Genomic DNA, 24,410 nt, shown 5'->3' with positions numbered 1-24,410 from the left:
CAGTTTGACAATGAAGTTGTACCATTTTACACCACAAAAAGCACTCCAAGAGTTGGTTTCTCCATATCCTCGCAAACACTTGTTACTGTCAGTCTTTTTTTTCATTTATTTATTTATTTATTTATTTATTTATTTATTTATTTATTTATTTATGAGAGAGCGAGGGCATGAGCTGGAGAGGGGCAGAGAGAGAGAAAGAGAGAGAGAGAGAATGCAAAGCAGGCTCCACACTGCTAGTGTGGAGCCTGATGCCAGGTCAAATTGAATCCATGAACCGTGCGATCATGACCTGAGCTGAAATCAAGAGTCAGACGCTTAACCAACTGAGCCACCCAGATACCCATTGGATATCTCTTAATGTACTTATTAATGATTTATATATCTCTGGTAGCTATTCATATATTTTACATGTTTTAAATTCAGGTTGTTTTCTTGTTGAATTGTAAGAGATCTTTATTTTGGATATAGTTGCTTAATCAGAACTATGATTTGCAAATATTTTCTCTGTATATGTGGCTTGTCTCTTTCTTTTTTTTTTTTTTTTAATTTTTTTTTTCAACGTTTTTTATTTATTTTTGGGACAGAGAGAGACAGAGCATGAACGGGGGAGGGTCAGAGAGAGGGAGACACAGAATCGGAAACAGGCTCCAGGCTCCGAGCCATCAGCCCAGAGCCTGACACGGGGCTCGAACTCACGGACCGCGAGATCGTGACCTGGCTGAAGTCGGACGCTTAACCGACTGCGCCACCCAGGCGCCCCGCTTGTCTCTTTCTTAATTGTGGTAGGAAAAACTCTTGACGTGTAAAGGCTTTTAATTTTGATGAATTCCAGTTTATCAGTGTCTTTGTCTTATTGATCATGCTTTTGGTGACATAACTCAGGGCTCTGCTTAACCCAAGCTCACAAAGATTTTCTCCTGTGCTGCCTTCTAGGGTATTTGGAGTTTTGGCTTACTTTTAGACTTTAAAGCATCTTCACCAATTTTTTGTGTGCATGCATAATGGAAGGTAAGGGTCTAAATTCATCTTTTTTGCATGTGGATATCCAATCGTTTTAGCACCGCTTTTCAAAAAGATGAACTATCCCCGCACCGTCCCTAAGAATCCATTGATGAGAAATGCAGAGGTTTATTTCTAGGCTGTTATACTCCATTGACTTAGATGCCTGTCCTTACACGAGCCCCACATTATCTTGATTACTATAGCTTTACAGGCAGTTTTGAAATTGGGTTGTATAAAGTCTTTTAACTTCTTTTTCAAAATTGTTAGACTATTTTGGGTCCCTTGCATTTCTATATAATTTTAGGATCACCTTGCCAATTTATTAAAAAAAAAAAACAACTTGTGGGGATTTTCCTGAGGCTTATATTGAATATGTAGATCAGTTTCGGGGAGAATTGCCATATTGACAGTTTTGAGGCTTGTAATTCATAAACATGGAACGTCTAGACTTCTTTTGGGTCTTCTGTAATATCCTTCAGGAAGCTCTGTAGCTGTCACACAAAGGCCTTACACCTGATGAAATCTTTGCTGTTATGAGCTGAATTATTTAATTTTTGAATTGTTGCAATAACAGAAATACAGTTGGCTTCTGTATATTGATTTCGTATCCTGAAATCTTTGGAAACTGGATCATGTCATCCCTAGATAAAGATCTCTTTACTTCTTCCTTCCCAAGCTGGATACCCTTCCTTCCTGCATTAGTCTATGCAGATTGTCATACAGAACACAACGGTCGGGTGGCTTAAATGTCAGAAAGTGCTTTTCTCACAGTCCTGGGGGGTGGGAAGTCAGGATCAATATGCTGGTAGAGTAGATCTCATTCTGAGGCCTCTTCTCTTGGCTTATAGGTGGCTGCATCTCACTGTGTGCTCTTTTCTTTTTTTCTTTAATGTTTATTTACTTTTGAGAGAGAGAGAGAGACAGAGCATGAGCAGGGGAGGGGCAGAGAGAGAGAGGGAGACACAGAATCCAAAGCAGGCTCCAGGCTCCAGGCTCCGAGCTGTCAGCACAGAGCCTGACGCAGGGCTTGAACTCAGGAACCGTGAGATCACAACCTGAGCTGAAGTCGGACGCTCAACTGACTGAGCCACCCAGGCGCCCCTCTCTGTGGCTCTTCTTTGGCGTGGGGAGAAAGACAGTGGGCCCCCTGGTTCCTCCTCTCATAAGGACATTAATCCTGTCAGATCAGAGTCCCCCCACTCTTACTCATCTAACCGTAATTACTTCCTTACCCAAATACAGCCACATTGGGGATTAGGGATTCAATGCATGAATGGGGTGTCGGGGGGGCGGGCATTCATTCTATAATCCTCCCTTCGCTTCCGTTTGTACTGCCTATAACCTGTAGTATAAAGGTCAGTGTCAAATAGGAGTGGTAAGAGCAGACATGCTTGTTTTCTTCCTGATCTTGGGGAAAGCAATCTTTGACCATGGAGTTGGATATTAACTACAGGTTTGGGGTACGCTTTATGAGGTTGAGGAAGTTTCCTTGTAGTCTTAGTGTGTTGAGAGTTTTCATCATGAATAAATGTTGGATTCTGTCAAATGCCTTCTTCCCCCTGCACACATTGTGGTTCTTGTCTTTTATTCATATGGTGTATGACGTTACTTGATGTTTGGACGTTAAAACACCCTTTCACTCCTGGAATACATCCCACTTGATCATGGTGCATGACTTTTTATCTACGTGTTTCTGAATTTAGTTTGCTAATATTTTGTATTTTTCTTGTGATAGCTTTGTCTCACCTTGGTACCCATGGAATACTGGCCCTGTAAAATGAGTTGGTGTTTCCTCCTCTTCTATATTCTGGAAACAAGTGAACTGTTGGTATTCATTCTCTCATTGTTTGGTAGAATGAACCAGTGACTCCGTCTAAGCCTGAGCTTTCCTTGGTGGGTAAAAGGCTGATTTGATCTCTTTATTTGTTATAAGTCTATTCAGATATCTCTTTCTTAAGACAGGTTTGATAACTTGTGTCTTTCTAATTTATCCATTAGATGTAAGCCCTCCAGTTTGCTCTCCTATACTTGTTCATAGTACTCTCCTATAATCCTTTTAATTTCTGTAAAGTCAGTAGAATGTCTCCTCTATCACTCCTGATTTTACTAATTTGTACGTTTTTCTTTCTTGGTCATTCTAGCTAAAGATTTGCCAATGTTGGTGGTCTTTTTGAAGAACCATTTTTGAAAAAAACAGGAACAGCAGGAAGAGCATTTTTTTTTAAATGTTTATTTTTGAGAGAGCATGAGCAGGGGAGGAGCAGAGAGAGAGAAGGAGACACAGAATCCAAGCAGGCTCCAGGTTCTAGGCCATCAGCACAGAGCCTGACACAGGGTTTGAACTCACGAACTGTGAGATCATGACCTGAGCCGAAGTCAGATGCTTAACCAACTGAGCCACCCAGGCGCCCCTGAAAAAACATTTTTGGAATTTGTTCATTTTCTCTATTTTTCTATTTCATGTTTTTCTGCTCTAAACTGTATTATGATTTCTTCCTTCTGCTTATTTGGATTCATTTTGTGACTCTAGTTTCTTTTCTTTTTTTTTTTTTTTTAATTTTTTGATGTTTATTTTTGAAAGAGAGAAAGAGCACGAGAGGGGGAAGGGCAGAGAGAGAAGGAGACAGAGGATCCAAAGCAGGCTCCAGGCTCCAAGCTGTTAGCACAGAACCCGATGTGGCGCTTGAACCCACGAACTGTGAGATCATGACCTGAGCTGACGTTGGACAGTTAACCGACTGAGCCACCCAGGCGCCCCTGTGACTCCAGTTTCTTAAGGAGTAAAGTCAGGTTTTCGATTTGGATCTTTTTTTATGCATGTGTTTCCAGCTACAAATTTCCCCCTAAACTCTACATTAGATGCATCCCATAAACTTAATATGTAGTATTTTCATTTCATTCACCAAAAAATATTTTATAATTTCCATTGTGGCTTTTAGAAATTTTGAATTTAATTCCGTTGTGACTAGGGAATGTACTTTGTATGATTTCTATTGAATGAAATTTATTACAATTTGTTTTATGGCATAGATACATCCTCAGGCTTGAAAGGAGTATATACTTTTCTGACATTGGGAGGAATGTTGTATAAATGGCAGGATGATAAGTGTTGTTCAGGTCTTCTGTGTCATTGATTTTCCTTTCTCAGGTTCAATGATTGGATTGAGGTATTGAAGTCTCTATTGATGGTCGAATTGTCTATTTCTCCTGTCAATTCTGTTTAATTTTTCTTATTGTCTTTTGGGGCTCTGTTGTTAGGCGTGTTTGTGTTTATAATTATATCTTCTTGATGAACTGACACTTTAATCATTATGAAATATCTCTTTTGTTTCTAATAACATGTCTTGTCTAAAACACCATTTTGTCTTATATTAATGTACTCACACCAGCTCTTTTCTGGTTTGCATACTATATATTTTTTCACCCCTTTGACTTTCAAACTGTGCCTTTACATCTAATATGCGTATTCTGTAGACAGCAGATATCTGCATCCTTTTTTTAAAGTCCAGTCTGACAATCTTTGCTGTTTGTCCATTTATGAGTAATATAATTTTTGATATGGTTCGATTTATGTCTTGTTTTTTATATATTTAATATTAATTCCGATTCTCTGTTGTTCCTTTACTGCCTCCTTTTGTGTTGAACAGATATAAAGTTGTACCACTTTAATTCCTTCATGGATTTTTTTCTTAAAAAAATGATTTCCTAGTGGTTTCTCTAGGATTCATCTATAATATGCATCTTAAGCACAATCTACTTCAGATTATCACTAGCTTTATTTGGGTAAATGTAGAAACTGTTCTGCTATATAGCTGTTTCCTCCCCTCCTTTTATTTTATTATTGTTATATCTATATATGCAGTAATCCCCAAATATGGTGTTATTATTGTTTTATGCAGTCAGGTCTTTTAAAAGTTGAGAGAAGGAAAAATGTATATAATATTTTATATTTACCACATATTTGTCTTTTCCAGTGATTTTTCAAACACTTATTTTTGAGGGGGGAGGGGCAGAGAGAAGGCAGAGGATCCAAAACGGGCTCTGCACTGGCAGAAGAGAGCCCAAGGAGGGGCTCAAACTCATGGGTTGTGAGATCATGACTTGAGCCAAAGTCAGACGCTCAATTGACTGAGCCATCCAGGTACCCCAGTGATTTTTTAAATGTAAATTCTAGTTACCATTTGATGTCATTTATTCTCAGCTTTAAAGGATCTCCTTTGGTACATTTGATAATTTTCAGGTTACTACCAACAAATTCTACCTTTATCAGAGGATATCTTTATTGACCTTCGATTTTGAAAGATGGTTTTTGCGGGACACAGAATTCATGGTATATTTACCAATAACTTTTTTTTCTTTCACCACTTTGAAAATGTTATTACATTGTGTCTCTGTTGTTTCTGTTGATGTTTAGCCATTAAATCATATTTCCTTGTACATGATGAGTCATGAGTTATTTTTTTCCCTTGCTGTTTCTAAGATTTTTATCATTGTATTTTTCTTTCAACTGTTTGACTCTAATATGTACAGGTGTAGATCTCTCTATATTTATCCTACTTGGGGTTTATTGAGCTTCCCTAGATCAGTAGATTAATGTTTCGGGTCTTTAGTTCTTCAATACTTTTTGCGGCTTCTTCCTCTCTCCCCACCCTCCCTTCTCAGACTTCCATTATGTGCATGTTGGTTCACTTATTAATATCCCATATGTCTTGAGGCACTATTAATTTAAAAAAATATTCTTTTGGGGCACCTGGGTGGCTCAATCAGTTAAGCGTCTGATTTTGGCTCAGGTCATAATCTCACGGTTTGTGAGTTCGAGCCCTGCGTCGGGCTCTGTGCTGACAGCTCAGAGCCTAGAGCCTGCTTTGGATTCTGTGTCTCCCTCTTTCTCTGCCCCTCCCCTGCTCACGCTCTCTCTCTGTCTCTCAAAAATAAACAAATGTAAAAAAAATACTCTTTTGTTTCTGTTCCTCAGGTTGAATAATCTCTATCTTCGGGTTCAGATTCTTTGCTTAAATCTGTTGTGTCCCTCTACTGCATTTTTCATTTCAGTTACTGTACGATATAACTGCAGAGTCTTCCTGTAGCTTTTTAAAATTCAGATTGCCTATTTCTTTTTTTTAATATTTATTTGTTTTTTGAGAGAGGGACACAGAGTGTGAGCAGAGGAGGGGCAGAGAGAGAGGGAGACACAGAATCCGAAGCAAGCTCCAGGCTCTGAGCTGTCAGCACAGAGCCCAATATGGGGCTCGAACTCACGAACTGTGAGATCATGACCTGAGCTGAAATCTGATGCTCAACCAACTGAGCCACCCAGGCACCCCTCAGATTGTGTATTTCTTGACTTGGTGTATACTTTCTTTAAATTTTTGAAATAATTTTCTCTAGGTTTGTTTTTTTTTTTTGTAGTAATAGCCACATCGAAATCTTTGCTAAAGTCAACCAGCTGGACCTACTGGACGGTTTCTAGTGACTATTTTCCTGAATAAGGTTTACAATTTACTATTTCTTTACATGTCTCCTAAGTTTTGGTTGAAAACTGGACACCTAAGGGGCACCTGGGTGGCTCAGTTGGTAAATCCGACTTTGGCTCAGGTCATGATCTTGCTGTTTGTGAGTTTGAGCTCTGTATTGACAGCTTGGAGCCTGGAGCCTGCTTCAGATTCTGTGTCTCCCTGTCTCTCTGACCCTCCCCTGCTTGCACTCTGTCTCTTTCTCAAAAATAAGTAAACATTAAAAAAAGAAAGAAAGAAAACTGTACATTTAAAATGCATTGCAGTAGGGGCACCTGGGTGGCTCAGTTGGGGGACTCTTGATTTCAGCTCAGGTCATGATCTCTTGGTTGGTGGGATCGAGCCCCACCTTGGGCTCTGAGCTGACAACATGGGGCCTGCTTGGAATTCTCTCTCTCTGCCCCTCCCCTGCTCTCTCTCTCACATCTCCTCTGCTGGTGCAGGCAGGCAGTCAGCAAGCGATATATGAAGAGCATATTAAGGTGGCTATTTCATTTCCTGTGTCTCCCCATTAATTAGTTTGCTTGCCTGTTGCTTGTGCCACGTAGGACGGCAACCTCAGGTCTGCTGAGCAGCTCACCTGCTCTGTTGGTTTGCTGCTGAGATTGCTGTCGTTGCTTATAATTGGCCCTGCCCGTGGGCTTTGCAAGCTGCAGTGCAGATCAAGTAAGTGTGCACTTAAGCGGGCAGTGCAGCTGGTGATCTTCCTGACTCGCACACCCTCGGGAGAACTACTGCTCGAAGTGCCCGGGGATGGCAGGAATGACGTTGACTCTTCCTGTTCTTACCTGAAGTTGAGCACGTTTCCATGAATAAACACTTTGAAGTTTTTTGGTATGCTTTTGGACAGTTTCCAGTGGTTGCTTTTGACAGTTTTGTCCAGTTTTATTGTTTTTTGACGGAAGGATTGGACTCCTTACTCCACCATACTAGAAGTCCTGTCTTCCTCCTAGCCAACTTCAAATTTTTACTTATTTCTATTCTTGCAATGATGTGTGCGTGTTGTATCTACGTAATCCTTTGCTTTACTATTTTTTTTTTCTTTCAGAAAGTTTTTGTAGATAATGAACTTTCAGGGTGCTTGCAGGTCCATGGTTATCATTGTCTTTGCACTTGAATAGCACCTGAACTGTTTTTGAGATTATGCTTTCAAATCTCTGCACGCAGCCTTCCCCCCACCCCCCACCAAACCCATGGCTTTCTAAAATCAAGAATCGTGGGTAAGTCTGATGCCCACCTGATCCTGTTTCCTTTTTAACTAGACTGTCATCTCCTCTGGAATCTTTTAAAACTTTCCCTTAATCCTTAGTGTTCACCTCGGTGTCGAGGTGGGAGCTTTTTGTTTTTCACTGAAGCTTGAAGGGCTTTCCTCCATTTTGTTTGCCCTCTTAATTTGTACTTGTTGGTATTTAAGTTTTTTTTTATATTTATTTTTGAGAGAGAGAGAGACAGAGAGTACTAGTGGGGTAGGGGCAGAGAGAGAGAGGGGGAGACAGAATCTGAAACAGGCTCCAGGCTCTGAGCTGTCAGCACAGAGCCTGACGTGGGGCTCAAACTCACCAACTGTGAGATCATGACCTGAGCCAAAGTTGGACATTCAACCGCCTGAGACACCCAGGTGCAACCCCCCTTTTTTTTCTTTAAATTTTTTTTTTAATGTTTATTTATTTTTGAGAGAGAGAGACAGAGCACAAGTGGGGGAGGGGCAGAGAGAGGAGGAGACAGAATCCGAAGCAGGCTCCAGGCTCTGAGCTGTCAGCACAGAGCCCGATGTGGGGTTCGAACCCACGAACCACGAGATCGTGACCTGAGCCGAAGTCGGATGCTTAACCGACGGAGTCACCCAGGCACCCCTCTTCTAAAAAGATTTAAATTTTTGTTCATCATATTTACATTTTGGATCTATCAGGAATGTATTTTTTGTATGAGGGTAGGACTCTAATTTCATTTCTTCCACATGATCAATGGTACCAGCGCTTTGCTTAAATGCCCATCCCTTCCCAAATGATTTATGTTGCCTATTCTGTCAGATCAAGTTGCTTTTCATACATGAGTTTGTTTATGGGAGATTGAGATCTTTATTGAAATTGCATTTACGAATGCCTTATTTTCTTCAAAGAACCAGTGTCTCTGTTGTTTTTTGATTCCATATTGTACACTTATTTCCTATTGATTTCTGCTCTTATTCCTTCTTCTTACTTTCTCTGGCTTGAATTTGCTCTGCTTTTTCTGATTTCTTCAGATGGATGTTTTGATTATTTTCAGATATGCGTCATTTTATTATCTTAGTGTATTTATTTTGGCTAAAAATTTCCTATGAACATCAAGTGCATCCCCGTTTTTATACATTGTGTTTTCATGACTCAGTTAAAAATGTTTTCTACTATCCATTTTCATTTTTTGTTTGATCAGTGGATTAGCTAATAGTATATTCTGTAATTTCCAAATACTTTGGGCTTTTTGTTACCTCTGTTTGTTTTTCAGTTCTACGCACCGCTGTCGGAGAATATATTCTGTATAATTCCTATCCTTTGTTGATATTTTACAATCCAGAAAAGGTCAGTTTTGGAAAGTGTTCCAGAGTATTTGAGAAAAAAAAAATATATCCTGCAGTTGTTGACAGTGTTCCAAATACATCAACTTTGTTTTGTTTTTCAAACCTCTATCCTGATCTTTAAATTCTGATTCTTCTCTCAGTTACTAGGGGAAGTCTGTTAAAATCTCCAAATAGGATTATGGATTTGTTTCTTCTCTCCTGGTTTTGCTTATATCTGCCCGCTTATGTTTTAGATATACACAAATTTAGGACTGCTTTATCCTGTTGATTTGATTTTTACAAATATGATAAGTCTCTTTTTGTCTCTGGTAATACTTTTTAAAGCAAATACCGTAAAATGCATATATCTTAAGTATATAGCCTCATTCATTTCCATCTATGCACATCCCTGTGAAACCATTACACAGATCAGGGGGTAGAAGGTTTCTATCACCCCAAAAAGTACCACGCTCCTTCCCAATTAACTACTATCTTGAATTCTGTCATCATGGAATAGGTTTGCTTGCTATTTGTTGGACCTTATATAATGGAACCATACAGCGTGCATCCTCACACTGGCTTCTTTTGCTACACAAACATATTTATAAAGACTTATGTTATTACATATTTGTTGCTGTGCAGTTTTCCATTATGCGTATGCCACAATTATTTGTTCTCCTGCTGATTTCCATTTGTGTTGTTTTCCAGGGTATTTTGGGGGAGGCTATTATGGCTAAAGTTGCTATGGTGTTTTTGTACAGATCCTCTTTGTTGGACCCATCTACTCATCCCTTTGGGCATATACCTAGGAGTAAACTTACTGGGTCATAGGGTAGGCATGTGTTTAACTGCCACATTTCCGAAGTGGTTGTGCCATTTCACACTTCTGCCAGCAAATACAGGAGTGTAGCTTTCCATCTGTGCTCCAGACACTTGAATTTGTCCATCTTTATAGTCCTACCCACTCTGGTGAGGTGTACTGGTATTACATTTTAATTCTAATGTGCTTTTCCCTGATGAATAATAATACTGAGCACCTATTTTCACCTACTGTCGGCTATTTGTATATTTTCTTTTGTGAGGTGCCTGTTCAAATGCAGTTTTTCCTCCAGCTCATCTGGACTTTGCTTTTTTTAAAAAATCCAGATAAGCTGTGAGTTACATGCATTATAAGTATCTGTGTGCGTGGCTTGCCTTTGCGTTATTTCAGTGTCCTATTTTGAGGACACGTGTCAATTAGTTCCATTTATCACGGTTCTCTGGTTAATTTTGGGGGGACATTTTTCTTGGCAAAATGCTAGCTTGGCAGTTATTTTCACACTTTAAAGCTGTCAGTTTTGCTCTTTTTGAAGATACTGTCCTCTCCTGGTTGCATTTAACATTGTTCTCCTTTTTTCTTTTTTAAAAATTTTTTAGTGTTTATTTTTGAGAGTGAGTGAGCGAGCGAGAGTGAGCGCATGAGCAGGGGAAGGGCAGAAAGAGAGGGAGACACAGAATCCAAAGTAGGCTCCAGGCTCTGGACTGACAGCAAAGAGCCCAAAATGGGGCTCGAACCCACCAGCTGTGAGATCATGACCTGAGCCAAAGTCGGACGCTCAACCGACTGAACCACCCAGCTGCCCCAAAATTGTTCTCCTTTTCCTTTTCAGTTTTACTATGATGCTCCTAGGTGTATTTTTCTTTGTATTTACCTTGCTATGGGTTTGTAGAGCTGATTGAATCTGTGGCTTGATATCTTTACATTAAAAAAAATCTAGACCAGTATTTCTTTTCAAAAATACTTCTGTTCTAGTCAAGTTCTCTCTCCCTGTCCTCCTGGGATTCTAATGACGTTAGATATTTTCACTATGACTTACATCTTATATTACTTATATATCTCATGCTTTTATTTTTCCATGTTTTAGTGGGTGTTCTTCAATCTGGATATTTTTTAAAATGTTTATTTTTGAGAGAGAGCATGAACAGGTGAGGGATGGGGGGGGGTGGGGAACAGAGGATCTGAAGTGGGCTCCGTTCTGAGAGCAGAGAGCCCAATGTGGGGCTCGAACCCAAGAACCATAAGATCATGACCCTTGCCAAAGTAGGACACTCAACTGACTGAGCCACCCAGGCGTCTTCAATTTATACCATACGGTAGTATACAGTACAAATTTTAACTAATCTATCTTAACTCATTGATCTCTTCTGGTGGATGTTCATTCTGCTGTTAAACCCATCCAGTGAATTATAATTTTAATGATTTAAAAAATTTTAAGATTTCCATTTGATTTGGATTTAAGAAATCCATTTGATATGGATTCCGGATATCTAGTTCAATTCTCCACCTTTTCATTTAGCTTATTATATTAATTGTAATTCCAGTATCTGGATTATCTTGGGTTTCTTTCTATTACCTACCTTTTCTCTTCGTTTTCCTATTTGGTCCTGTGTCTTGGCATGTGTCTTAGTTTTTTAAAATTGAGACATAACCGACATGTTCTATTCGTTTCAGGTATACAACATAATGATTCAGTATTTGTGTATATTGTGAAATGATCACCATGGTAAGTCCAGTTAACGCCCATCACCACATATAGCAATTTTTTTTTTCCTTAGGAAAACTCTTAAGATCTACTTTCTTAGTAACTTTCATATACAATGTAGTACTATTAACTGTAGTCACCATGCTATCTATGTATCACGTCCCCATGATTTACTTATTGTATGATTAAGAGTTTGTACCCTTTGACCATTTATTAATTTCACCCACCCCCTACCTCTAGCAACCACCAATGTGTTGTGTATTTATGAATTCGTGTTTTTGTTCATTTTAGATTCCACAAGTAAGTGAGGTTTCTCAGTCTTATTTCATGTAGCATAATGCCCTCAAGGCCTATCCATGTTGTCACAGAAGGCATGATTTCCTTCTATTTTATGGCTGAGTAGTATTGCATTGTGTAACACACACACACACACACACACACACACACACACACACACCCCACTCCACATCTTTGTCCGTTCATCCATGGATAGACACAGGCTGCTTCCACGTCTTGGCTATCATAAATGCTGCAGTGAACATGGAGGTCCATATATCTTCTTCAGTTAGTGTTTTCATTTCCTTCAGATAAATACCCAGTAATGGAATTGCTGGATCATATGGTAGTTCCATTAATTTTTTGAGGAACTTCCATACTATTTTCCATAGCCGCTGAACCAATTTACATTCCTACCAAGGGTACGCAAGGGGCCCATTTTCTCCACACCCTTGTCAACACTGGTTATTTCTTGTCGTTTAAATAATAGTCATTAAAACGTGTGGGGTGGTTTTGATTTCCATATTCCTGACGGTTAGTGATGTTAAGCATTTTTTTATTTACCTGTTGGCCATTTGTGTATCTTTTCTGGAAAAATGTTTATTCAGAACTTCTGCCCATTTTTAATCAGGTGTGTTTTGTTGTTTTTTGATTGTTGCTATTGAGCTATAGGAGTTCTTTATTTAGTTTAGGTATTAACCCCCTTATTGGTTGTATCACTTGCAAATGCCTTCTCCCATTCAGTAGGTTGCCTTTTCATCTTGCTGATGGCCTCCTTTGCTGTGCAGAAGCTTTCTACTTTGACGTAGTCCCACTTGTTTATTTTTGCTTTTGTCAAATCCAAAAAAATCATTGCTAAGACGGATGTCAAAGAGTTAACTGCCTATTTTTTCTTCCAGGATTTTTATGGTTTCAGGTCTTAGATCCAAGTCTTTAATGCATTTTGACTTGATTTTTGTGTATGGTGTGAACTGTGGTCCAATTTTTTTTTTTTTTTTTTTTTTTGCATGCAGCTGTCCTATTTTCCCAGCACCACTTATCGAAAAGACCATTCTTTCCATTGTATATTACTGGCTCCTTTATTATAAATGGACTATATATGTGTGGTTTATTTCTGGGCTCTATTCTGTTCCATTGAACTTTGTGTCTATTTTTATGGCAATACCATACTGTTTTGATTATAATAGTTTTGTGATATAGTTGAATCAGGAAATGATGCCTCCAGCTTTGGTCTTTCTCAAGATTGTTTGGGCTCTTTGGGGTCTTTGGTGGTTTGGTAAAAATTTTAGAATTGTTCTATTTCTGTGAAAAATGCCATTCGAATTTTTATAGGGATTGTATTGAATTGGTAGATTGCCTTGGGGTGTTTCCTTAAATGGTGAACACTGTACAGGAAAAACTGTATCTTCCTACAGAGAGGATTTAATTTTCTTCTAGCACGCCAATGAAGGACAAATTCCCCTAAAAAGGCTTATCCCTTGTTTGCATTTATTTCTAAGCACAGATTTTCTGAATTTTCGACTATAAGCTTAGGGTGTAAACAGGTGCCTTCCTCCTTGGCACACTCTGGAATCCAGTTTTTGATTTCCAGCATGGTGACACTTTCCAAAATACCTGCTGAACATTGAACCTCTTAGCTGTTTTTTTTTTTTTAAATGTCTTCTGTTTATTTCTGAGACAGAGCATGAGTGGGGGAGGGGCGGAGAGGGAGGGAGACACAGAACCCCAAGCAGGCTCCAGGCCCTGAGCTGTCAGCACAGAGCCCAATGTGGGGGGTCGAACCCACGAACCATGAGATCATGACCTGAGCTGAAGTCGGTCGCTCAACTGACTGAGCCACCCAGGCGCTCCGAACATCTTGGCTGCTTTTTCTGCCTGGGTTCTTGTCTGCTCCATTCATCTCATTCATGAGCAATTTAGGAATCAGCAAATAAATACCTTGAGAGTAAACTGTGTAGGGTGGGTGGGGGAGGATTCAATGTTTTCTCCTTCTCTCCAGGTTCTTGGCCCCTCGAATTCGGACTTCCTTGATCACTATCCAGTGATGTTAAGCAGATGTCCATTTCTCTCTGCAGTCCTGTCAGTTGCTTAATAAACTTTGAGGCTGTATTGTTAAGGGGCACAAATGTTCATGACAGTTATACCTTCTTGCTCTGTTTCTCAATATACAAGGTCTCTTGATAGATTTTTATCTTGAATTATGTGCTCCAGTCTTCCGAATGCCACTCCAGTTTTTCTCGTCTTGGTTTTGTGGTTCCTTTTTGCCTAGTTTGTATTCTTCCTCCCTTTAATTGCAACCCTGTATCTTTTGGTCTAAAGCCATTCTTTTTAAAAAGATTTATTTTGTAATTAATCTCTACACCCAACATAGGGTTTGAACTCACGACCCTGGGATCAAGAGTCATATATGCTTTACTGACAGGGCCAGCCAGGCACTCCTAAAGCAGTTTTTATAGACAGCATGTTAGCTTAAAAAAAAAAAAAAAAAAATTGAGTCCGAGATTTGCCAGTTGGCAAGCCATTTACTGAGAGTATTGTTAGATTAGGCTTTTGAGGCTCACTTTTAAATTCTTCCTTTCTTTGGTTAGACCAAAGATTTAAGAGTTACACATTCTTGGTTTCTAAGGTGGCTGTCCTAAAGACCACATTCATTTTTGTAAATTCCTACTGAATTCTGAAACTTTAATAAAGTGTATTCTGAGATCGAGAGAGTGTGTGCAAAAGGGGAAGAGGCACACAGAGAGAGAAAATCCCAAGCAGGCTGCGGCCTGTCAGCGCAGAGCCCAACATGGGGCTTTAACCCACGAACTGTGAGATCATGCCCTGAGCAAAAATCAAGAGTCGGACACGCAAATGACTGAGCCACCCAGAGGCGGCCCCTGAAACTTTTTATATTAATGCCCTCCTTTTCCTATGCACACCTTACCATCCCTTTTATATATTAAGTCTCCAGAATTTCAGTTCTAGGTTACTATGCTTTTCTGGTCCTTTTTAGACAAGAAAACATCACTTGGTACCTTTGTCCAAACTCTTGGGTTTTCCTCCTCCCTTTTGAATTTTCTTCCCAGTGTATTTCCAAAGTCTCTGCCTAAATTCCCAGGCCTTGCACACCTGACACACTCACCTCAACTGATGTACAGTCCTAGGTTCAAGTTCTCCACCTTGTTTCCTGCTCTTGTAGAATCTGAGGTCAGTCTGGTACTTTTCCCTTCGCAGGTGGCCTGCTGTCTCTTGGGGTCTCACACTTCATAAACAGTGTGTCCAGGCTTGGAAGTTTCCTGATCTATTCCGATGTTCCTGCTTTCTTAAGAGTTCCGATTCTCGTTTCCCCCTTCCTTTTGGGGCTTCTGTTATTCACGCATTTTGGGTTTGGTTCCCATTCCTTAAACTCGGGCTTGCTGTCTGAGCCTGGATTCCAGTTCACGAGTTCACTCTGCGGCGTCTCACTCGCCCACGCCCCTGATCTCAACTCTCGTGTTTTGCCCCCAGTGTTTGTTTCTTTCGTCTGCCGTTTTTAGGATTGCATGTACGATCAATTTTTATCCCATCCCTTCCAATAGCTTGGCTTCAGTTCAGTTTGTGCCTCTGGTCTTGGATACTGGTCCTCCTCCTCAGGCATCTAGTTACTTTGGCTGAAGAGTCCAACTTTCCCTGCAGCCTCCACCCCCAGGGCAGAGAACGCCGGGCGTCCAGAAACACCGTTGACCACTGTTTTGACCTCACGTAATCTCTTTTGGTTGGAACTTCAACCTCAAACTCCAGGAAGTATCATAAAAGGAAGAAGCGGACTCCCTTAGGTCGTAATCCCCCAGCTCTGAGGACTTGCACTTTTATTGACGCAGACTGACTCATTCCGACCAACCCTCCCACTGGAAAAACTGGACCAAATACTCAGTGCTCTGACGAAGGCATGTGTGTGCCACCACAGGGTCCTAGCTCAGATGGCCCGTCTGGCACGGTCATCTGGAAGGTGCTCCAAGGCAAGAGTTTTGTCCCTCACCCGATGACGTGTGGCCTGCCTTTGCCTTCAGTCCCTGTTGCTCTCAGCCATGCGGGTCCGACTGCCTTGACCTTCCCTTCGTGTCTGAGTCACAGATTTATTTAATCTTTCCCTTGGTTACTTTGCTTTCTCTTACGGAAACTGCTCAGAGACTAAGACACTGGGGCTTGGCCTGAAGTAGTGGTTAGTATGTGAGTCAAGGTCACCATCTTCGGTTAAGAAAAAAAGTTCCTTCAAAGCAAAAGATGGTGACTTTGCTGGAGGTGCACAGGCAAGTGAAGGGCAGGCTATGGGTGCTGCACAGTACGGAGTGCAGCTTCCTCCTGGGGCCCCGCCACCTTTCCCTGCACTGTTCTCTTTCCTCACTGCTGTTTTCATTCACAAAGGGAGCTGACAGACCACCGTGGGGCTCTGGAGAGACGGGGACGCTCCCTATGTAGTCAGCACTGAAAGGTGACCACGGGCAAGGATGGGATATACCATGAAAATCTGAAGCTTCTCCCACTTCTGGCCATCTGAGCCACAAATTCTCTCCATGGCTGGGTGCTGTGTGTTTCAGTCACGCCGACCTTACTTACGCCAATCTCCTTTCTGGTCCCAAGTTCCACCCCGGACGGTGAGGCGTTGGACCTGATGGCCCTCTGGCAGTGTTCTGGGATGGAGTGGCCGCCCTGGTGCTCAGGAAGTGACACCTGAACCACAGCCATGTCCCAGGGGTCCGCTTGCTCCACATAAGCTGGCAGCTGGTGTCGAGGGGCCTGTGTGCGGGTTGTGACCGGTGTCTCTTTCTTCAGAAAAATATTGCCGGGGTCTACCAGGTCGGCAAGAAGCCTCCGAAGTCTGTGGTGAAGGTGATCAGAATCGCAGTGCCTGCCAAAGACGCGGTTTATAACTACAGCATCCAGACCCTGAATTCCACACAGCTTGCCAAGAAGGAGCTGTATCGAGAGATGGCCAAGGTGAGAGGCCCAGAGAGGGAGGCAGTGGATGCAGCTAACCCGGTGAACCCTCTCCTCTCGTGACCATGCTGCCCGGAGGTCAGCAGGCACTCTGCGACGTGCACAAGAGAGTCAACCAGTGAGGGGAAGGAGACGGGGGGGGGGGTCGCACCCCGGAGGGAGAGGTGTTCTGTTCCCATGCTACATGTGAATCCTCCACACGTGGGAGAGCCAAGCGATCCTCAACACCTGCTCCCGGGCACCTGTCTGCACACAAGTGCGGAGGCCTCGCCTTCCCTAGAGAGCTCTTGTTGCCGTCACCCCGAAGGAAAAGCCTTGGCTGAGGCTGCCAGCACGTGACCTTTAGAAGAGGGCTGCTTCCGTCGAGAACACCCACGCCACCCTCACGGTTCAGTTACTCTGGAGGTCTGGTTGTCAGGGACTGTCATTCTGTCCCCCCTATGCCGCCGTTTCTGACACCTGCTTGGAGACTGGAGGGCTAGTCGGCCCTGTCCGTGTCTGTTACCAGCCCTTCTACCCTCGTGTCTGCCCCTCGTTTCTAGGAACCAAGGAAGAGGTTCACGTACTCCCAGAATTACCTCTCAGCCATGGTGGAGCCCCAGGACTCTGAGGAAGAGGAAAAGAAAGCCAAGAAGCAATCCCGCCAGGCCTGGCTCACGGCCAACGGATTCCAACTGACAGGTCTTCACAAAAGCACCGAAAGCGACCGTCGCATCAGGCTGCCGCCCGTTGGCATGGTCACAGAGCTGAACGAGGTCCGGGGAGGGGGGGCGGGGGGGCAGTAGGGCCTCAGGCGGGGTGTGCACAGGAACCTCCCTCCTAACTTACCGTGCCGTCCTCCACGCAGGAGTGGAGGGAAAACACACCGCTCGCTAACGTGCTGGATCGAAGGAGGTGGACGTGGGACCGGCGCCACCAGGACTTTGACCTGTACAGGAAGCCACCACTTTTCTTCGAGCTGCCCCCTTCTCCAGTGCTAAAGCCCAGAACAGGTAAGAGGCCTTTGCGGGGCTGAGCCTCCCGATGCCATGGGCAGTTGGGAACTCTGCTGCTGTGCGTTTGTGGCAGGATCCATTTCGCTTTAGCTGCCCAGACTTTCTGAGAGTCAGATTTGGGTTTGGCGTCAGCGGGCTGGGTGAAAACTCAGGGGCCCTGGATTCTAATTCCAGCTGTCATGCTAACTTGCTGTGTGACGTTGGGCAAGTTGCTTCACTGCTCTGGATCTGGTTTCTTACAAAACGCAGAAGTCGGAAGATAGGTCTAAGGGCTTTCTGAGCCCCAACACACATTACCCAGGACCAGATGCCTGGCCAGTGGCTGGGGGCAGGGGCTCTGGGACCTTCTGACTCCTTTCCTATTCCAAGATGCTGCCATCCCTCTCTGGGGGAGGGAGGGAGCCTAGGAGCATGGGTCCCTCTCACCCTGTTTATGAAGATGGGCCTCATTTACAGGTTAACAGAGAATCCAGACTTGTTGGTTGCCAGAGCCTTTGGTCAGGGAGAAACTCATCTCTGGTTTGCCAGAGAAACGTTTCTCAGAAAGCTAGATCAGATAGATAAAATGGATTTCTTTCTTCCCGCAAGCCCCGAGGGCAGTGGGTAACAGCTCTGAGAAACAGTTGGAAATGCTGGCAGGCTGCTGAAATTGGCCTCCCTCCTGTCTGGCCCTTGCTGCCTCCCTCCAGAACAGGCTCTGGGGCTGCGTGAAGGTCTCCTGGCCTGGCCCAGCGATGCCAGGCCCCACTGCAGGCCTTCCCAAGCCGCGTTCCCTGGGCACGGTGGGTAGCCAGTGCCAGCTGACAGCAGGCCACAGACGTACACTGGGGCCTCTCCTCCCCACAATGTGTTTAAGGAAAACTTGGAAACGGCAGGTGGGAAAGGGAGATTTGAACCAGGGGCCCCAGCCTTTGAAACTCAGCTGGATGCAGAGAACCAGCTGCCGCCAGGGGCAACCATGACTCCGGGCCCACAGTGAAGCCCTTTCCCGAGGGCTGCCCTCAGGGGCGGGAGGTCTGAACAGATGCTTCCCTGGCAAAGGTGCTCCATGCAGCCTCCGGTCCCGGCACTATACTAGAAGGTTAGTACTCTCCATTTTGTACAGAATGCTTCCCTGCGAACAAAACACTAAGAATGTCAGGTTTCACTGGAAAGTCACGTCCAATGTCACAAGATTTGTAAACTTTTACCTCTTGAAGATTAGTTCCCCAAACCCTGGCGGAGTGCTCAGGCCAGCCGTCCACGCAGACTGACTCGTATTTGAAGGGAAAGGGAAGGGCCTGGCCGCCTCCTCCCACCTCCAGGTGATGGCCAAAGCGGGCTTTCTGGAGCCCCAAACTTCTCAGGACCAGGTGAGGCCTGGAAGCGTGCCAGTGTGAGCACACAGGGACCAAGGCATCTGGCTAACAACATCAGAAAAGAGTCTAGAGAAATGCAAAGGTCTATTAGTGTCACCTCAAGATTCCTTTTTGTCCCCTCTTCAAGAGTGAAGGCCAACTTCTATAGAGACAGGAAACAGGCCCCAGGCAAGAAACAGCATATGCTGTCATGCAGCCGACCATATGGTTTTCACCCATCACCCAAGAAAGCCCAGAGACAGGGACTTGGTACTCCCTGGAGCACTGTGGCCTGGGCACCTGCCCGTCAGCATTCAGGGCCTTCCTCTTCCTGCGGGGTGAACACAAAGGGAACTGGAGGCCATCACCAGACGGGGGATCCCAGGGCTCTGAGGAAAAACGTGACCAGGGCGGCAAAGGCTGAAACACAAACGATGTTTTCTGGTTTTCATTAGCTCCCAGTATATGTTTTAAGTGTATATGCTCCACGTACACAGTTGGCAGGTGGTTTCTTGGAGAACGCACAGCCCACCAGAAGAATGTGTGGTCCGGCAGAAGCAGCTCCCCAAGCCCAAAACAGGTCCCCACCAGCCTCGTGCCACAGGCAGCGATGTCTCCCACTAAACTAGCAGAAGCCCCTCAAATCCCAGGTGTCACCAACTGCCTTCTCTCCGTTTCTTCAGCACCTGGGATCAGGTCAAGCAGCAGGGCCTGCAGGGCAAAGCCTAAAGAGGTGCCTTGAGGCCAGGAGAAGGCCCTTTTGGTATAGACTGGGAAGAAACGGTTCCACTTGTAAAAAACCCCAAGTCCTCCACCTTCTAGAGAAAGAGTTGTCCAGCGATGGGCCATGGCTTGGGGGCAGCAAGGAACACTGTCCTCTTGCTTCAGGACGTCCTTTCCAGGGGGTGGGCACAGATGTAAGCTCGCTTCTCTAGGACTTGCTCGGACACTTTCTTAATCTGTTCATCTAGATTTTCTGGAGAATCTGGGAGGAAAAAAGAATAGATTTGTGATAACAGAAATATTCCTGGAACTTCTTTTTTTTTTTCAAAGAACAGCCTACCCACTGTGAAGGGAGTCCTGAAGGTGACCCTCTTCCTCCAAACCCCCAAGGAGGTGATTCTGGCTGCAGGGAGAAAGGAGGGAGAGGGGCTTCATCCCGTAAACCAAAGGGTTCATCCTGGTAACCCCGAAGAACCCTGGATCTTGTGGGAGCAGGGGCTGGAGAAGGACCCTTTCACCAGGCAAACCTGCCAGAGGAGCAAGCGTGTCTCCCCCCACAGCACGTAACAGACATGCCAGCACCCAGGGCCAGGAGCTGTACACGATCACAGGCTCCTCTCCTCCGTCACTTGGCAACAGGGGTGGGCTCTGCAGGGGACACGTGACACAGAGCCTTGAGGCCAAATGACCGTAAGGGTCAGAAGAAGAATGTGAGCCGGGTGTTCCCAGACTTGGCCAAGTGGCTACAGTAGAAGAGGAGCATTCCAGACCAACAGCTGCATGAGCCAAAGCCTGGGACTTCTGCTAGAAGGCAGACTGATTTTCCCTGGAGTGCAGGGGGTGAAGAGGCAGGTAAAACGCTGCCTTCCTGTGCAAACCTTCACTAGGCAGCTGCCAGACTGGGGCTAGGCATGCTGGGCAGACACCTGTGGGGACTCTGACAGTCTTTGCTCCTGCCCGGCAGGCCAGCCTGGCAGGCTGGCCAGCCCGGCAGGCTGGCCAGCCCGGCTGACCCTCCCTCACTCAAGGGAGAGGTTGGTGAACAGCCAGCAGGCCCTGGGAGCCTGACAGGGGCCAGGAGCAGCTCACCATCAACAGTCACCTGGAATTAGGCCCTCCCCTCCCACCCCCAAGGCCACCCTACTTACACTTGTCCAGCTGGGACAGGGTGAAGAGATTCTGGTAATAAGCTTCGGCACAGAATATGTTAGCCAGGAGAACCTGCCAGAACCAAGGTTAAAGAGTTGACATAGAGACCTAGAGATGACATAGGGCACCCCCTTTCTGGTGTGTGAGCTTTAAGGAACTCCATCAGCCAAACTAAGCAGCTTGGCTGGGGTCAAAAGGCCTTGCTCAGGAGCCAGAGTCATTATTCTAATTCCAGCCCTGACCCAACTAGTTAGCTAATTATGCGACACTCTGAGCCTTAGTTTCCTCTGTGGCAGGAAGGCCATCATAATCCTAGTGCCCACAGGCTATTGTGGGACAATGCACACAGCAGGTGCTCAGTTACGGCATCCGGCCCCTCGGGCAGGGTAAGGGAGGCAGCCAGAGGAGGGCACAGCTTTGGGACCCTCCTCACTCACCCACTCCTCTTCCCTCAGGTAGGAAGACAAAAGGGAGTAGCCCTGTGTCCTGAGCAGCACAGACCTCCTCCTCAGAGCTGACCGCCAGTGCGGGCCACGGCCACAACTCAGCAAACCAGCAGCCTCCTGGACCAGTACCGGGCTGAGGCCTTTGACCTGCCCAGTCCCTCGCTCCCGAGACTCCTTGACTGGGTCATGCGGCTCACTGACCCCCTCCTCCAACCACTGGCCTCATTAAAGTTCAGAGGATAAAGCGGGCAGGGAGACTCACCTCATGGTCGTGGTTGGGGAGCCCCACTCGGATGGAGCGGCTGGCCCGCGACAGCACCGCCGTCATGCCGTACAGGTTGATGAGGATGTTGGCCACCCGCTTCAGGATCATCTGCTCCTCCACGATGGTCTGGGAGCACAGGGCCCAGGGTGGAGGCTCGCCGCCCACGCCCTCCCTCCCCGGGCACATCTTCACCCACCTCCAGGCCTCAATTCATGCCTAACACGGCCTCTCCCTTTGGGTTGGGGGAGGCTGGCTCACTGGATGCCCGGTTTTCCCTTCTGTTTCGGTTTGGGCAGGGGTCAAGGTAAGACCAGGTCCCAGGAAACTGAGACACAGGCTGGTGCTTACTGTGCTTCATGTCACCGGGAGCAGCAACGGCCCTAGATTTGGGCTCCAAGGAGCCTCTCTCTGCCTGGAAGGCACCCACCCAAGTGGCCCCTGGCACAGCCAGCCCCACCCCATGCCTCCATGGTGACCAAGATTTCTTTCTAGGCCTGGTCCCAAAGGTGGACACTTCAGACAGCCCATCTCCCTGGCTCCCAAGTCGGAGGGGGCCTGCCCTCCCCAGACCTGGCAGGGGCCCAGGTACCTTGCCAAAGCGGAGCAGTAATGTCTCCACAGTGCGGCCAAAGTAATACACGTTTTCCTCGAGCTTGCTGGCGCTGTCCTAGTATGTCAGAGGAGTGTCAGAGGAGTGACTGCTCAGCGTCCCCTCCCCATGGTGCCCATCCTACCCAGACACGGCACGGCTGGGGCTCTGGGGCCCAGGCTCTGCTACCAGGCAGGGGCCGTCTTCCCCAATGCCCTGGGCACAGCCCTCTGGAAAGGGACATCCCCCGGAAGGGCACCCAGATGGGGGGTATGCCAGCTGTGCCCACTCACCGTGACACTGGGGTGCACAGCTCCCAGCTTCCCTGTCAGCCCCATGTTCACGGTTCGGCCCACGGAGTCTCGAAGCTTCTGGCTGATGGTCTCAATGACAGTGCTCACATTGCCCCGTTTAAGCTCACTGCAGAAAGCCCATGGCCCCACGAACTCAGGCCCCACTGCTGGTTTCCACTGCCCAGCAACAGGGTCCCTAGTGGCACACCAGAACTGCAGGGCACCTCTTCCCTAGGACTATCCAAGGCATTAAAGGGACCTACTCAAGACCTACGTGCTGCCTGCCCTGGCCTGGGCCTGCTGCACGCCTGTCAGAGAGCAGCTGGTCCTTCTGAGTGGAGCCACACGAGTTCTCTCCACAAGTAGCAGTCACAGCCGGCCCCCAGGTGCTCTCGGGTTAAGGAGTCTGCAAATAGTCTCAGCAACCCGTATGGGGTTCCAGCAGTGATTTCTAATTGCTCCGAGCCCATGACACGGGTCCAGGGGAGCCATGAGGGAGAGAAGGAAGTGGTCTCCTCTTAGCCTGGGAGCCCAGCACCTGAGGGGTACCTCTCAGTCCCTAGGTTCTGAGAACACAGCTCCCTGTAGTGTGGGAGGCAGGAGCTGCCAGTGGAGGCGGCCCGTGACTTCCTGAGGCAGCGGACCCTCCCGTCACTTGCAGGTGCAGGCCAAGCTCTGGAGCACGGCTTTTAATTTCAAGGCTCCTGTCCCCTTCCCTCCCTCCAGCCAGCCTGTGACTGAGCTGAGCACTGCATGGCTTCACTGGGACGGGGCGGCCTCCCTCCTCCAGCTGCCCTGGGATGGGCTTCTGATGGGCAGGTGGGACCCGAGGAGCAGACAGTGGGGCTGGCACCTACTTGATCCTTGCGGTCAGGATGCGACCGGCGTGCTGCAGGCCTGTCAGGGCAATGTACATCCGGAGAATCTCGTTGGTTCCCTGTGGCCAGCAGTATGGAGGTCAGAGGCTGCCCCCTCGGGATGGCCTTGCCTGTGCTGTGCACGTGACTGGGTAGGTCACACCACTGCCTACCTGTGCTACAGAAGCTGCTGTTTTTGGAAGCGACCTCAAAAAGGGAGCAGGGCTGTGACCTGAGGGTCAGGGCAACATGCTGGCTACCACCTCCATGGGGAGGAGTTGCGGGCTGACCAGAGAACCATGGCCTCCCTAGGGACCTACCAATTCTCTATGACCAACTGCACAGGAGTCATTCCTTTCTCCAAGCCTCTACTTCGGCTTCTTTATGAGAGAAGCCACTTTCCCCGGTGGGGAGGGATGCTGATGCCCAGGGCGCAGCAAGTGCTGTGCGGGCAACACCAGATTCCTCGGGGCAGCCTCTGACTGTGCCCAGGTACCAGGTGTCAGTACCTGCTGCTGTGCCCACGCACACCACTTACTCCCTGGGATTATCTCAGGGAGCCAGTGGGGCTGTGGGTCACACACACAGCCAGCATGGGGCACTGAGCGCTACAGCCGGGCTGAGCCATGGACGGGAGACTCGCATGGGAGAGGAAGGAGAGCTTGGAGGACCGCAGGCCGAGCCATGCCCCGTCTCGCAGTCTAGACTAGAGCATTTGCTTCGCACCGAGGGGTCCGTGCCCCTCAGAGCTTCTGCCCCACCCAGTCACACAGGATTGAATTCAACCAGGCTGAGGGAATGGGGCCTTGGAAGAAGCATTCTTGGGGCAGCAGGGATGTGACGCATCCCCGTGCCCTTGGGACTCGTGACTTCAGGCTGGTCACATCCTGTGTATCCACTAAGAAAGAGGACCACAGGGGCTGGGATGTGGAGAGCATGCCCTGAGGC

At 46.3% G+C, this 24,410-nt stretch overlaps 2 protein-coding genes across 5 annotated transcripts in view; one reads left to right on the top strand and one right to left on the bottom strand.

Annotated features, from left to right (window-relative positions):
* The window catches only part of CFAP92 (cilia and flagella associated protein 92 (putative)), an 82,590-nt gene extending 60,216 nt beyond the window's left edge, over positions 1 to 22,374 (top strand). Inside the window, exons 13-16 of one of the 3 annotated variants that reach the window (XM_042912048.1) lie at positions 16,644 to 16,808; positions 17,351 to 17,563; positions 17,656 to 17,800; positions 21,472 to 22,374. In XM_042912048.1, coding sequence (XP_042767982.1) covers positions 16,644 to 16,808; positions 17,351 to 17,563; positions 17,656 to 17,800; positions 21,472 to 21,530 — 582 coding nt within the window. In that variant the 3' untranslated portion in view covers positions 21,531 to 22,374. Of the gene's footprint in view, positions 1 to 15,987; positions 16,121 to 16,643; positions 16,809 to 17,350; positions 17,564 to 17,655; positions 17,801 to 21,467 lie in introns of those variants that run through there. The other 2 variants (XM_042912054.1, XM_042912063.1) reach the window with 2 other exon arrangements.
* The window catches only part of ACAD9 (acyl-CoA dehydrogenase family member 9), a 45,842-nt gene continuing 40,991 nt past the window's right edge, over positions 19,560 to 24,410 (bottom strand). For both annotated transcript variants that reach the window (XM_042912078.1, XM_042912080.1), the window contains 6 exons: positions 23,463 to 23,542; positions 22,606 to 22,732; positions 22,313 to 22,390; positions 21,721 to 21,849; positions 21,012 to 21,084; positions 19,560 to 20,125 (listed from right to left, as the gene is read on the bottom strand). In XM_042912078.1, coding sequence (XP_042768012.1) covers positions 20,025 to 20,125; positions 21,012 to 21,084; positions 21,721 to 21,849; positions 22,313 to 22,390; positions 22,606 to 22,732; positions 23,463 to 23,542 — 588 coding nt within the window. In that variant the 3' untranslated portion in view covers positions 19,560 to 20,024. The remainder of the gene's footprint in view (positions 20,126 to 21,011; positions 21,085 to 21,720; positions 21,850 to 22,312; positions 22,391 to 22,605; positions 22,733 to 23,462; positions 23,543 to 24,410) is intronic.

Source organism: Panthera leo, chromosome A2 (assembly GCF_018350215.1).
Source record: "Panthera leo isolate Ple1 chromosome A2, P.leo_Ple1_pat1.1, whole genome shotgun sequence".
In the NCBI taxonomy this organism is placed as follows: domain Eukaryota; kingdom Metazoa; phylum Chordata; class Mammalia; order Carnivora; family Felidae; genus Panthera; species Panthera leo.
This window is presented reverse-complemented; position numbering and strand designations above follow the sequence as displayed.